The 14,106-nt window shown below is 47.6% G+C and overlaps 1 protein-coding gene across 8 annotated transcripts in view; it reads right to left on the bottom strand.

The window, feature by feature from the left end:
* The window catches only part of FBXO25 (F-box protein 25), a 57,844-nt gene that overhangs the window by 21,484 nt on the left and 22,254 nt on the right, over nucleotides 1-14,106 (bottom strand). For all 8 annotated transcript variants that reach the window (XM_028099754.2, XM_028099757.2, XM_028099752.2 and 5 more), the window contains exons 3-4: nucleotides 2,382-2,485; nucleotides 1,468-1,517 (exon numbers count right to left, since the gene is read on the bottom strand). In XM_028099754.2, the coding sequence (XP_027955555.1) occupies nucleotides 1,468-1,517; nucleotides 2,382-2,485 (154 nt within the window). The remainder of the gene's footprint in view (nucleotides 1-1,467; nucleotides 1,518-2,381; nucleotides 2,486-14,106) is intronic.

The raw sequence follows: 14,106 nt of genomic DNA, 5'->3' as shown, positions 1-14,106 counted from the left end.
TGGCGGGACAGGAGCTGGCAAAACAGCTGGAGTGCACACCTGAGTCTCAGACCAAAGATGCCCCGTGAAGGTTGATTTGGTTTTGTGCCCAAATCCCAAGAACAGTCTTAATATGTGCACAAACCAACAAAACACGTTTTTAAAACAATACATGTTATTAAGGAGTATCGACTATATGCAAACTGTTCTCCTGGGAGCTGTGAGGAAGCAAAGGTTAATTATAGATGATAATCTGAAGGCAATCACCGCTGACATTTCTTTCTTCTCCATGAACGGAACTCTAAATACTGGTATAGACAGAGACCCCTTTCCAGGCAGCCACCCATGCCACAGCGGCCTTTTCTTTTTTAGGGAATTAAATCTGATTTACAGACCGCAAAACACTTGTTTGGGCCACACGAGCCTGCCTGCGTTTGGGGGGCCTGGAACCACATGTGGAACCTCAGAGGCTGTGGGGCAGCCCCAGTGGGCCACGCGGACGAGCAGTGGCGATACCTGGTCCATATCAGGTGCTCAGCCCAGAGATGCAGCTGAGTGCAGGGAGCCCAGACCCTCCCGAGTCTGGCTGTGTCCCTGCCGCAGGGCCCACACAACACTGCTGCAGACTCATGAGAAGTTTCCCTTTGCTGCTTATGCTCTTCCGAATGGGTCTCTGCTCTGTAACGGGTGTGGTAACACAGAGCAGGGGAAGTACTGAGTAGTCCGTTAAGCGCTCCTCTGACGGGTCTCGCTCAGCGTGTGTGTGAGCCGGGGAGGATCTCAAACCCACAGCAGCCCAAACCACCACGAACTAGGCCAAATCAGTCTTCCGGCTCAGAAGCTAGCCCCTAAGCTTCTGGGGAGCGGGGCCACACCGGAACATCGAGCAGTAACCCTCTGGAAGGGCTAACTTACACCTGTGCTAAACAACCACTTCCTAGACTATGCTCCCCGACTGCGGCAAACAAGGCAAAGGAAGAGTTTCTCAGGCCGCAAAGGGAAGGAAGCACCCCTGGGTACTGAGCACAGAAGAAGGAAGCAGAGTCGAAGCGAACGGCTCCGAGAAAAGCTGCAGCCAACTTGGCAGAAGCCAGGAGCGGGAGGGCTCGCACTGCTCTGGACAGGTTCGGACTTCACCACCATGTCACAGCAGTTCTAAATGGGGGCCACCCGTGTTCTCAGCGCCCCTAACGCACGAGAGCAAGGACACATGCCCACAATCCCAGAGGCTTCTGGGGAGACGGAGGGAGAAAATGTCAAATCCTTGCTCTGAACAGCCCTCAGATTGGTAGTGGGGGCACCAACCACGCACCGCACCTGCGCGCGCACACAGGCACACACGAATCACCACCTCAAAGATCCTAGGTTTCCATCTGCTAGAACGTGAGCCAGAGAGTTGATACTGCAAGAGACAGAATTTTTTTAATATGACATTACGTATTCAACAGAAACAGCACCGAATACTCTTAATTATAACAGAATACTTACTTCTCTTGTGCTTTCTTTATGGACATAGATCCATTTCTCACGATAAAAACCTAGAATAAAAATTAACTTTGTTTTTAAAATCTGGCAAATCATTTAAAATGAAGATTTTTACGGAACTTCAACAGTTGTAAATGGTAACAAAATTATCTGACTTATCATATAGATGAGAGATGCTATCACTTGGTTAAATGTCAACAGAACGGCTTTGTTTCCCCGACATCAGTTTAAGAGGTGCTGAAACATCTTTACATGAAAAATGACTTAAGACAGCACCACATCTTTGCAACTTAGAAGAAAACTAGCTCTATGAACAACTGCAGTAATATCAAAACATGACTATAAAAATGTGATTGGTCATTAATTCTGGCACCCTAACAATTCTTCTTTTTCTACTACAGTCTTTTTCATGTAACTCAGTCCCAAAGCTTCAAGGACCATGACGACTCTATTCTCCACAGTACCCTGTCTTTTCCAGGAGGCTGAATACCCTAGGACCGCTGCCAAGGACTCCTGCTTGTGCCGCAGCGGGGAGTGGGGCCTGTCGCGCAGGTGAGCCACCGCCAGGAGGCTCCCTACCCCGCCCGACTGCATTCCCAGTCCAGCTCTGGCAGGATTCCAGTCAAGTGCCCTCTAGCCTCCTTGCTTGGGAGTGAACTGGTAACTGAACTCACGACCATTTTTCAGTCATTCCAGATGCACGATTGCTTTGTGGGCTTTGCTATTGTTTGTTTTTGCAGATCTTACTAACTAAATAGTGAAGCTGCAAACGGTCTGATAACCAAGTCAGTAGGCAGAGAGAACTGTCACTCACGTATCGTCCTTTATCTCTTAAGATAGCATTGTCAAAACAATTTAGTATATCAGTACATTAAACAAGTAAAATACCATAAAATTGTTAATAAAAATGATCTTACATTGAGTATCTGTATCATTTCTAAAATGATCCTTTTTCCTCTTTTTGGATGTGTATTCCTGCTCTTCATTACTGAATATTTCTTCATCGTCACTATTTAAGATACTGAAATAAAGACACATTTTATTAAATACTTTCACAGGGAGATCTTCATTTGGCTTTTCTTTTATAAAAAAAAAGATAATATTGGTTTGCAATTCAGGAGACCAAAACAAAAATCATGTTGAATTCTGAAAGCAACCAGTAACTTTCAAAGCAGCATATCACAAGTCTGAGGTTACAAAGCTAATGTCTCATCTGTTGTTTGCGGTGAGGAATCTGAGATTTGCCCCGGTTCTTTTGAGGATGTCAGACCAGGTAGGGCAAAACACGATCACACTCTCCCAGGGGTTCTGGTACGTGCAACCAAGGGAAGCGCAGACTTCAGAGACTTCACTACAACACAGACATTACAAACAATACTACAAACACTTCGAGAGCAGGCTGTGGGAGAACAGGAGGCCTGACGTGGACTCATGACGTGCCAATTCCTGATTCCACATTCCCTGCATCCCCTCCAGGCTCAGACTTAACCAAAACCACCACTGCATAGGAACACTTTCTTATGAAGCATCAACCAAACAATGCTAACTGTCAAGGCACTTAACTGAAGGCAGGTGAAGGAAAATGTTCATTTTCCTATTTAAATACATCTAATTAAAAGCTTTCCCAATTTTTCTTTTTCTTCCTTTTTTTTTTTTGGCTAAAATAAGGAAACAGAATTTAAGGCAGTAACTCAACAACTTGAACATGTTTTCTTTTAAAGGTAATTTATAGTTAAAAAAAAAATAACTGCATACAGCAGTCCACCCCGTCCAAAGTAAAGGTGCACACAATTTTTATTTTCAACACACTGGCACTGGGTGGGTTTTGGTCTGGAATCCAGGGGAGGCTCCGTGGACAGGCGGTGAGCCGGCGGGCGGAGGTCCGGGCCCGGCACTGAGGCTAAGGGCTGGCGCTGCTGGTTCCCAGCACGCTCGACAAGAAAGCAGTGACAGCTCCACCACGCGCCGGGGAATCCATTCATCACATCAGGAGACCAGACTGCTCTGACAACAGCGGTCACTCAGCAGGACGGGCACAAGTGTGTTGACAGAAACGTGCAGAGCATCCCATCCGGTGGTGGGCACCACAGAAAGGAACTCATGGACACGGCTGGTCCCAGGGTGTCACACTCAGTCTTACACGGGTCGGCTGTCATTGACTCGATCCTGAATGTGGAAGCTCAGCTTTTCCTAGAGTCATGGGCACACCGAGGAAGAGCAGCAGCGGCTGCCACACAGGCGACAGCCTGCAGGACGAGGGGGCAGAGCAGGCGGGCCCTGACCCGACCCAGACCCTGCCTCGGGGAGGCCCTCTGAGCCCCCGCATCGGCCGGCAGAACAGTCCCATTCCATCCCACGGACACGCGGCAGGCCTGGCTGGGGGAGCCGTGTCCTTCCAGCAGGTGTATCACAGACGGTGCGAGCGTGGCCCCTGGGGCTCCCCACGCTAGCGCACAGAACGTGGAGTCCACCCACGTGGCCATGTGGGCAGTGAGGTGCTCATCGGACTCAGGCCCCGGGGCACACCAGGCATGACCCCCCACATGGTCCACGCGGATAATTAAGAGAAAATGCCCACTCTACGGAAACTTAGTTGCCATTTTCACAAAGTGTATCTTCAGTGGTTTTTATACTGTCAGGTAAAAACATACACATATATAAGTGGGTAAGAAAAATCAATGCTTCCAAAATTAAAATCAACACTTGAAACCATGACTTCAACAGTGCTGGATGCTGATAGCATCGTTCCATTTCACGTGCACATAAGCCACTGAGCAACCGAGTTTCATAGGAAATGCTCTTATTTATTACATCTGGTTTCACGAGTGAGATCAACATCACCAACCTGGATTTAAAAGTCAGCAGAACTTCAACAACAAGACCAAACAACTGGATTAAAAATGAGCAGAATGAACAGACATTTCCCCGAGCAAGAGGCACCGGTGGTCAGCAGGCACATGAGAAGATGCTCCCCATCACTGGTCACGAGGGACACACAGATGCAAACCACGGTGAGCAGGCAGCTCCCACCTCGTAGGACGCCTACCATAAAGAGCCCGGAAAATAACCAGTGCTGGCGAGGATACAGGAGCCCTTGTGCTGGTGGGAACGCAGCAGGGCAGCGTCTTTAGAAAACATGTATTTGCAGCAACTGCTCCAGAAACTAAGCACAGAACCACCACCTGATCCAGCAGTCCCAGTTCTGGACAGGTCCCTGAAAGAGCTGAAAGCAGAGTCCCCACAAGGCACGGGACACCCACGCCCCCTGCCACCTGGCAGCGGAGGGCCACGCATGTCTGCACACGGCTGGACGAGCACAACAGAAGGTGGCCCACACGCACAACGGGGCACCATCCCGCCCAAAACAGAAGGGAATCCCGGCACACACTAGAGTTTGGGGGAGCCAGGAGGACATGAGTGAAACAAGCAGTCGTAAAAGGACAAAGTCTGTGTGCTTCTGAGAATCTGAGGGAACGGGTGGAGTCAGAAAGCAGCGGGGAGGGAGCTGGGGCTGGGAAGAAGCCTGGAGCCGGTCCCGGGACGGAGCGTCGGGGCTGCAGGGCGCGCGGTGCGGAGGGCGCGGTGACCGCGCAGGACGGCGCGCGCGAGCTTCCTGCCGCCAGCACCGGGAGACAGTGGAGTCAGGTGCGGGGCGCCTTGTTTACCTCAACCCTCACGCCATCCCTCTGCCCACCCACATCGCGGCCCCGCTGCCGCCTCACTGTTCTGAGGTAAGCCCCACAGGGCATCGTCCGGGGGCAAACATCTCAGGATGAGCTCCCGCCAGGCAGGGTGAGGCTGTCCCTGTCACCCGCAGTGAGCGCACCGTGGCTCCCACCACGTGGTGACGCCGCGCGCTCGGCCAGGAAGCCCGTCGGTCTGGAGCTGCACCTGCGTCTCACCGACTCCCCACTTCTTCTGAAGCGCCCACTTTCTTCTGAGTACCACAGACACTCACGGCATTCGGGAGAACGCGTATCTCTGCTCCTTCCTGGGATTTTGCTTAGGACGGGACGCCGTGGCGCCCCACCCCCACTGCCGAGGTCAGGGCCCCACACTGTACGGAAGCAGGCGTGTGTCCCACGGACGGGGCCGACGAGTGGCCCTTCAGAACGTGTCTACGTGCTCAGCCCGGTTCCTGTGCCACCTTGTCGGTCCTCAAAGAGGTCTCGCGCCCCTTCTCTACCTCTTCCCCTTCCTCCACAGGGAATGTCTGTTCGCTGGACGTGTCCAAGACATCCCTCGCCCTCTCCTCCGTTTCAGACGTCGTTTCCTCTTCTTGCTGCTCAGCCTGGGTGCTTTCCACTCCTCCGCCTCCCTCATCCCTGACCCGTCCTTCTGCATCCTCTCGTCTGCTGTGGACCCCTCGGCGTGGTCTCCATTTCTGTCACTGTGTTCTTCAGCCCCAACTGGCTTTGTTTTGCATTTCCTGTCTCTGCTGAAGGTCTGAGTTCACCCACCCTTCCCTGCAACCGAGTGAGCATCTGTACGACCGACAGACTCTCCCTCGGGCACACCGCTCACCTCTGCGTCAGGTCGATCTTCCACCGACGTTGTGTCTTGTTCTTCCGGAGCACAGTCCTCTGTCGACCCATCCTGCTGGACTTTCTGTGTGTTTTTCTGAATCCTAAGCCTGAGGGAATGGTATTATGCATGCCGGGTGACTGGCGGACGGAGTTGTGGCTGGCGGAGGCTGGGGGCCGTGGGGCTCTCCGTGCCGGGCCGCCCTGTGGGATGGCCAGAGCTCCAGCGGTCCTGGGCAGGGACAGCCCCGACGCTCCCCGCGCAGAGGGTACTCTGGCAGGACAGCTGGAGCTAAAGCGGCTACAAACGCAGGGGTCCCAGGACCTCCCCCGTGTGGGCACCCTGGAAGGACAGTATGTGTAGGGAAGCGAGCACAGGAGGATGCAGGCTCTGGGCTCTGGTGCAGGGGGCGCCCGGCGGGACAGCTGAGGCGGGGCTGTGCACAGAGTGCCCTGGCGGGACTGCTATATAGCTGAAGTGGGCACGGGCTGGGGGGTCCCTGGACTGTCCATGCAGGGGGCATCCCGACAAGACAGCGGACGGTGGAGTGGGTGCAAGCCGGGATGTCCCAGGTGCTCAGCACAGGGGGCGCCCTGGTGGGGTGGCTGGGAGGCCCTGGAGCAGCCGAGCAAGGCATAGGAAGCCAAGGTGGTGAGGGTCTGCAGTGTTCCAGGATGCAGTAAGCACCGTGCAGGGGTGCCCCAGTGTGCACGGTGCAGGGGCCACCTCTCTGTGGAGTGGCTGGGGCTGGTGTGGGCTCAGGGACCTGGGCTAGGAGAGGCGGCAGGCCGGTCAGAACACCTGGACCCTGCTCCCATCCACACTATCAAGGGGCAGGGGAACGTAAGCCATGACGCTCACCAGCCCTAGCCCCAGAGAGTTCCAGAAGCTCTCCACAGTCTGGTACAATTTTAAGGGTGTCTCTTTTATAAGCTAGTTGACCTTTTCAACTGTGGCTTTTTTCTGTGCCCTGGGGCAGATGCATGTGCTCAAGGTAGCAGTTCACAGCACCAGGGGTGGGGGGTCCCTCCACCATCATGTCCTCCTCTGTACACTCTCTGCATGGTCTCTAGCTCTGTTGTACAGAAGTTGCTCAGTCAGCCCTCAGTTCTTCTTCAGGAGGAATTGCTTGGTTAACAGCGCTGGATTTGGGGTGTCCCTGGAGGTGGTGAATTCAGGGTCTTGGACCAGAACCAATCCTGAACACAAACTGATCTGGAAACAGGACCTTTGGCGATGGAATTAAGGGAAGGACCTTGAGATAAAATCATCCTGGATTAACCATGTGGGCCCTAACTCCAAGGGCAGAGGGAAAGCCACAAGGAGACCGGCAGGGAGAAGGCCGTGTGACGGTGGAGGCAGAGACTGGAGTGAGGTGGCCACCAGCCAAAGGACGCCAGGACTGCGGCAAACACTGCAAGCTGGGGATCCCCCTCAGAGCCTGTCTGCACCTGCATTTTGGGCTTCTGGCTCTTATACCACTGATGTTATGGTTATGGCAACGGCAGAAAACTAACAAAATGGCCGACGCTTTAAAATTACTTGAGGTCAATTATTGATCTTAAAAGCACTACCAACTCTACTATCAAATACACAAGATGTTGGGAGAGATAACTCAGCAGACGTGATGCCTCACTGGAAACATAAACCAAAGCAAACATCAGATACAAAATGTGGTCACTTTTATCCCAAACGAAACAAAGCACAATGAAGCCCTCAAACATAATTGCTGACAAATGATTCCTGGCTGACGTCCTCTGGCATCTCTGTCAGAGTCCCTGAGCTGTGTGTCCTCGTCGAAGCAGCAGACAGACGGCATTTAGCTCCTCTCCCCAACAGTGCCACAGTCTCTGCTCTAACAGTTCCTGATGACGGTTTTCAGTTTTACATCAATTCATCAATGGCTGCCTGTTAAACTTGGGATTTTTATCCACACATTTTCCAAAAAAAGATCAAGGGTTATATATTATCTTCTCCTGCTGGACAAATGTCCACATTTACCCATTTTCCTATTTAAGGTCACTCTTGCATCAGCAATTAGTCTTTCTTACAAAAAGATATTAAAAGGAAAAGTCCAATTTATTTAAGTTTTTAAGAAAAGATTAAAAGCTTGTTGTTAGGACTAACACTTTATTCCTGAGTATTTCCCACAACACACTGAAGGACTTTGACGCAGACGTGTTATGGGAAGGGGGCGTCCGGCGGGTGGTTGCCATGCAGCCCCACGGTTCACCCAGCAAGGAGACGCACTGGGCCCCACACATCACGTGGTTTAGTGAAGGAAAATGTGGACTTGCAGAGGTTCCGGATGGAGTTTTCCCAGAGATGGGCTGGTGGGTACTCCAACTCCAGCGGCTGCGACATCTGTGAACAGGAAGCGTAAACGCAGGGCAGGCCAGTGCACTCTGGCCCTCACTGATGCCCTGCACACACAGAGCAGACCACCGCCGACAGACTCCCAGCACCAGCCGTGATCCTCACACAGCCACCCACCCTATCAAGTCCCCCCACCTCACGTCACGACGCAGGCCCTGACCTGTAATGAAGAAGCAGACCCCACAGCAGTGGTGTACCAGGGATCACAGGCCAGGAACAGGCTCAGGAGAAAAAGTCAAGAAATTCAAGTGAGCCGCAGATATATCATCTAGGTAAATGGACATATAGGGTAAAGCCCATGACAAAATTTATGAACGTGCACCAACACAGGAAGCGGCGAGACCAGGAGCTTAGTGAGGAATCCATTATAGAATCCACGCTGGAGCAGAATGCTGGAGACAAATGGGACGAGACAGGTAGAGACAAATGGCTATCCAGCAAATAACATGTATTTATTTGTAGGACTATGCGGCGCAGCACGGCGTGTCATGTCATGTGACAATGTCCACAGAGAACAACCACTAACAGTGTGGTGCAGGGATGGGGCGTGAGATCAGCAGCAAACCGCATTATTTACTGTATGGAGCCGACAGTCAGGAACCAAACGGAAGGAAGGAAGTACAATACAAAGATTTTCACTATCAAGGTGAAAATAAGGGGAAACGATGTCCTAAGTACTGAAGCAGTGAAGGCGAGCAAAACGCAAGATGACAGGCTCTTCACACGTATGTATGAGAGACTATTCACGGGCACAAGGGTACAGATCCGATGACGTCTGGAACACTGGGAACTGAAGCCAGACGGAGCAGGAAGTGCAGGGGGCCCGGCTCGGCTTTCAGAAGGAAAAGAGCTAGGGATGGGCTCACCAAGCAAAATCAGACACAAATACCGAATATGAGAAGCACACCTCTGAGAAGACGGGAAACATACATCAGAATTCATGCGACCCCAGAAAAACAACTGTCACAGGAAATCACAGCATCAGGTACATGTAGTTTAAATATATAAATATAGATAAAAACCTAACAGAAGTAAATAACTTAGACATACAATTTAAAAAGCTAGAAAAAGAATTACTAAAGATAAAAGCAAATACCAATAACTAGAAAAAAGGTAGCACTAAAAAATCCAAAGCTAGTTCTCTGCAGAAAACAATCAGCAAGATAAACCACAAGATAGCTTATCAGAAAAATAAAAGTACAAATATTTAAATTTCACAATGACAAGAAGAAAATTATCAATGCAAACAGAAAATTTTAAGACCTGTAAAGGACTATATTATAAAACGCTTTATAAATTAGTTAGAAGAAATAAAACTGATAGTTTTTTAAATACATAAATTTGGTAGACACCAATAAGAAATTGGATTTTTTTCTTAGAAGGCAGGGATGTTAATTATAAAGTGCACCTGAGAAGCAGCCAGGGGAAGCGACTCGTCCCACTGGTTCTGAAACACATTGTAAAACCTCGTGAAAACTGCCTCTGCTCTGGCTCAAGGTGGCAACACAGGAGGACCCTGAACTCAAGGCCTCCCCTGCACATATCAAGGCTCTCTGGCCTATGGAACAATTTCCTCAGGGGTAGAAAAAAGGCTGAGCAACTCTTACACATTGAGTGAACGAGAAAAACCTCCACAGGAGCAGGTGGGAGAGGCTGAGACCCAATCTTGCTATAAACCCTAACCCAGCACAGCAACACACAATTGGGAGCAAATCACAACCACAAGCTTGTCCCTGAGGAGCAGAGGATTTGAACCTGCCTGGGGAACCCTGACATTTACAGCCTGCATCTGAGACAAGCCCTCAAAATGTCTACCTCGGAAAGCGACGGACACAAGGCCGAGTACAGTGAGAAATGGCTCTCTCTGTGCAGACTCTCCCACCCTGCGGCCCAGCACAGACTTTGTGGGAACGAGGCTTTTCTGAGCTTTATAAGGCACTGGCCTGGGGGGGGTAGGCCTACAATCTAACACACACCTCGGGGCCAACTGACACGCCCTATGGAGAGAGGGGCTGGAGGGAACATCTCTGTGCTCTCCTGCCTCACCTGGAAAGGAGATTGTCCACTCATCCAGCAGGATGCTTTCTGTGGCTGGCGCACAAGGGACACCGCCAGATCTCCTGGCTCTGGTAGCCAGCAGGGCTTGAGTTGGGGTCTCTCAGCACCATATACATTCACATGCTTTAAAAATGGATGCCCACGAGTCTGGCTGCCCATCGGCCTGAAGGGAGGTGCTGCTTGAGATCCGCCCCCCTGGAGCAATGACTGGTTTCGGCACACTCTCAACAACTGGTAGCTGGTAAGAATCAAGAGGCTGCCTGGACAGTCACAAAGATCTGCAAGGTAACCAAGACTGAGGGCAGGGTTGACTATGAAGTTGCATCTCCTAGACGAGCCCAACCCATTAAGCCTGGGAGAGCTGGCGGTTTCCTCTAATGCATAAAAACCCACAAGGAGAGTCAAGTAAAATGAAGAAACAGAGTTGTATGCATGAAACAAAAAAAGATAAAACCTGAGGAAAAAAAACCTTAGTGAAACAAAGATAAGTAACTTACCTGATAAAGCATTCAATACCTGATACAGAGTTCAAAATAATGGTCCTACAGGTGTTCCCTGAGCTCACAGGAAGAACGGCTGAACAGAGAGACAGAAAACGTATGGAAGTACTAGGAGTCCCAGAGCTGAAGACTACAGCAGGAGGGGCCCCACAGCAGACTCACGGAGAAAGCAGGACAGAGGGTCAGTGGGCAGTGGAACTCACCCAATCAGAGAAGCCAAAGGGAAAAAGAATGAAAAAAAATTAAGAGAGCTTAAGGGAATTATGAACACCACCAAGTGGACCAACATTCTCATTACAGGCACCCCAGAAGGAGAACACAGGGAAAAGAGGGGAGAAAAAACTTATTTGAAGAAACAATGGCTGAAAACCCCCTTACCCTGGGGACAGAAACAGACATCCAGACCCGGAAGCTCAGAGAGTTCCCATAAGAAGAATCCAAAGGGATCCACACCAAGACACACTCTAACTCAATTGTCAAAGTTAAGCAGCACGAGAAAAACCATTTGTTGTATACAAGAAAACCCTCTAAGACTACCTGCAGATCTTTCAGTAGAAACTGTGCAGGCCAGAGGGAGTGCCATGATGTATTCACAGTGCTGAAAGAGAAAAGCGGCCGAGAGTCCTCTACCCAGCAAAGTTGTCCTGCAGAACTGAGGAGAAAGAGTTTCATAGACGAGCAAAATTTAAAGTATTTAATTGCCACTAGACTAGCCTTACAAGAAGTGTTCAAAGGACTTCTTCAAGCTGACATGAGAGGGTATTGTTTAGTAATAAGAAAAATACGAAAAATACGAAAATAAGAATAATAGAAAATAAGATATAAAGATAAGATATAAGACATAAAATAAGAATAAAAGAAAATTATAAGAAGAAAAATACGAAAACATGAATCTCACTGGTAAAGGTATATATATACTAAAATCCAGAATACTCTAATATTGTAAAAGTGCTTGGTTAATTACCAAAAAAGCTAATATAAAGACTTAAAACAAAAATAGTAAAAATAAGTATAATTATTTAATAGATACACAAGATTAAAAAATGTAAATTGTGATATCAAAAACATAACAGAGGTAAAATATAAAGCCTTAGAATGTCTTCCAACTTAAGTTGTTATCACATTAAAATAGACTGTTATAAATATAAGTTGTTTTATGTGAGCCTTGTAGTAACCACAAAACAAAAACCTATTGTGGAAACACAAAAGATTACAAGGGAGCAATGGAAGCATACCACCACAGAAAATCATCAAATCACAAAGGAAAAGACCCAGAGAAGAAAGAAACAAGGAAACTACAAAACAACCAGAAATTAACAAAATGGCAGTAAGTACATACCTATCAATAATGACTTTAAATGAGGAAGGACTAACTTCTGCTATCACAAGACACAGAGTGGATATGGATATCCAAATGGATAAAAGAACAAGACCCATGTGCGTGTTGCCTACAACAGACTCACTTCAGATGGAAGGACACACACAGACTGAAAATGAAGGGATAGAAGAAGATAGTTCATGCAAATGGAAATCAAAAGAAAAAACTGGGGTAGCGATATACACCTCGTAAAACAGACTTTAAGACAAAGACTACAATAATAGACACACTCCAACAAGAAGATACAACATCTGTAAGTATCTTTGCATCCAACACAGAAGTACCTAAATAAAGAAAATATTAACAGATCTAATAATCATAGAGGATGTAATACCCTCATTTCATCAATGGATAGATAATCTTCACAGAAAATCAATAAGGAAACAATAGCTTTAAAGGACACATGAAACCAGATGGGACTTAACAGGTACACACAGAACATTCCCTCCAAAAGCAACTGAACACACATTCTACTTCAATGCACATAGAGCGTTCTCCAGCATAGATCACATGTTGGACCACAAAACAAATCTTACTAAATTTAAGAAGATGGAAATGATATCAAACATGTTTTCTGACCACAATTGTATGAAACTAGAAAGCAGTAAGAAAACTGAAAATTAAAAGATGTGTAGAGTTACAACAACTGGTTATTGCACAACCAATGGGTCTAACAAGAAAACAAAAGAGAAGAAAACTTACCTTGAAACAAATGAAAACGGAAAACAACACAGCAACACATACAGCAGTTCTGCAAGGGAATTTCAGAGTGACAAACGCCTACGTGGAGAAACTAGAAAAATCTCAAACCAACTTCACATCTCAAGGAACTAAAAAAGAACAAATGAAATTTAGCAGAAGAAAGTAAGTACCAAATTTCAGGGCAGTTATAAGTGAAATGCAAAATAAAAAGACATAGAAAAGATCAATGAGACTAAGAGATGTTTTTTTCAAAACATAAAATTGACAAACCTTTGGCTAGACTCACCCAAAGCAATCTACAAACTCAGTGCCATCCCTATCAAAATTCCAAAGGCATATTTCACAGAAATAGAACAATCCTAATGTGTGTATGGAACCACAAGAGATTGTGAATTGCCAAAGCAATCTTGAGAAAGGGGGACAAAGCTGGAAGCATCATGCTCCCTGATTTCAAACTATATCACAAAGCTGTAATCATCAAAACAGTACAGTACTGGCACAAAGACAGACACAGAAATCAATGGAACAGACTAGAGCACGCAGAAATAAACCCTCACATATGTGGTCAATTGAGCCAAGAATGGCGAAAGGATAGGCTAATCTTTAATTAATGGTGCTGGGAAAACTGGACAGCTTCATGCAGAAGAATGATATAGGACCACTACCTCACACACCCACCAAATTAAGTTGAAACAACGAAAGACCTGAAACCATAAACTCCTGGAAGGAAACACAGGGGGTTACCTCTTTGACATTCATCGGTTTTAGGAATGATTTATTTTAATCTGACACCAAAAGCAAAGGGAACAAAAGCAAAAAAAACAAGCGGGACACATCAAACTAAAGAGCTTCTGGACAGAAAAGGAAACCATTCACAACATGAAAAGGCAACCTAGTGAATGGGAGAAAATATGTGCAAATCATATACCTGATATGCAATTAATATCCAAAATACATAAAGAACTTTAAATAAATAAATAAATAAATAAATAAAAACTTTAAACTCAAAAGTTAAAAAAAAAGTCCAATTTAAAAGTGGGCAGAGGATCTGAATAGACGTTTTTCCAAAGGAGACATACAAATGGCCAGCAAGTATATGAAAAG

This window comes from Eumetopias jubatus, unplaced genomic scaffold, assembly GCF_037043125.1.
Source record: "Eumetopias jubatus isolate StellerSeaLion01/CBP00866 unplaced genomic scaffold, mEumJub1_p1.0 scaffold_2, whole genome shotgun sequence".
NCBI lineage: Eukaryota > Metazoa > Chordata > Mammalia > Carnivora > Otariidae > Eumetopias > Eumetopias jubatus.
Note: the sequence above shows the minus strand (reverse complement) of the source record. Positions and strands in the feature narration are given on the sequence as shown.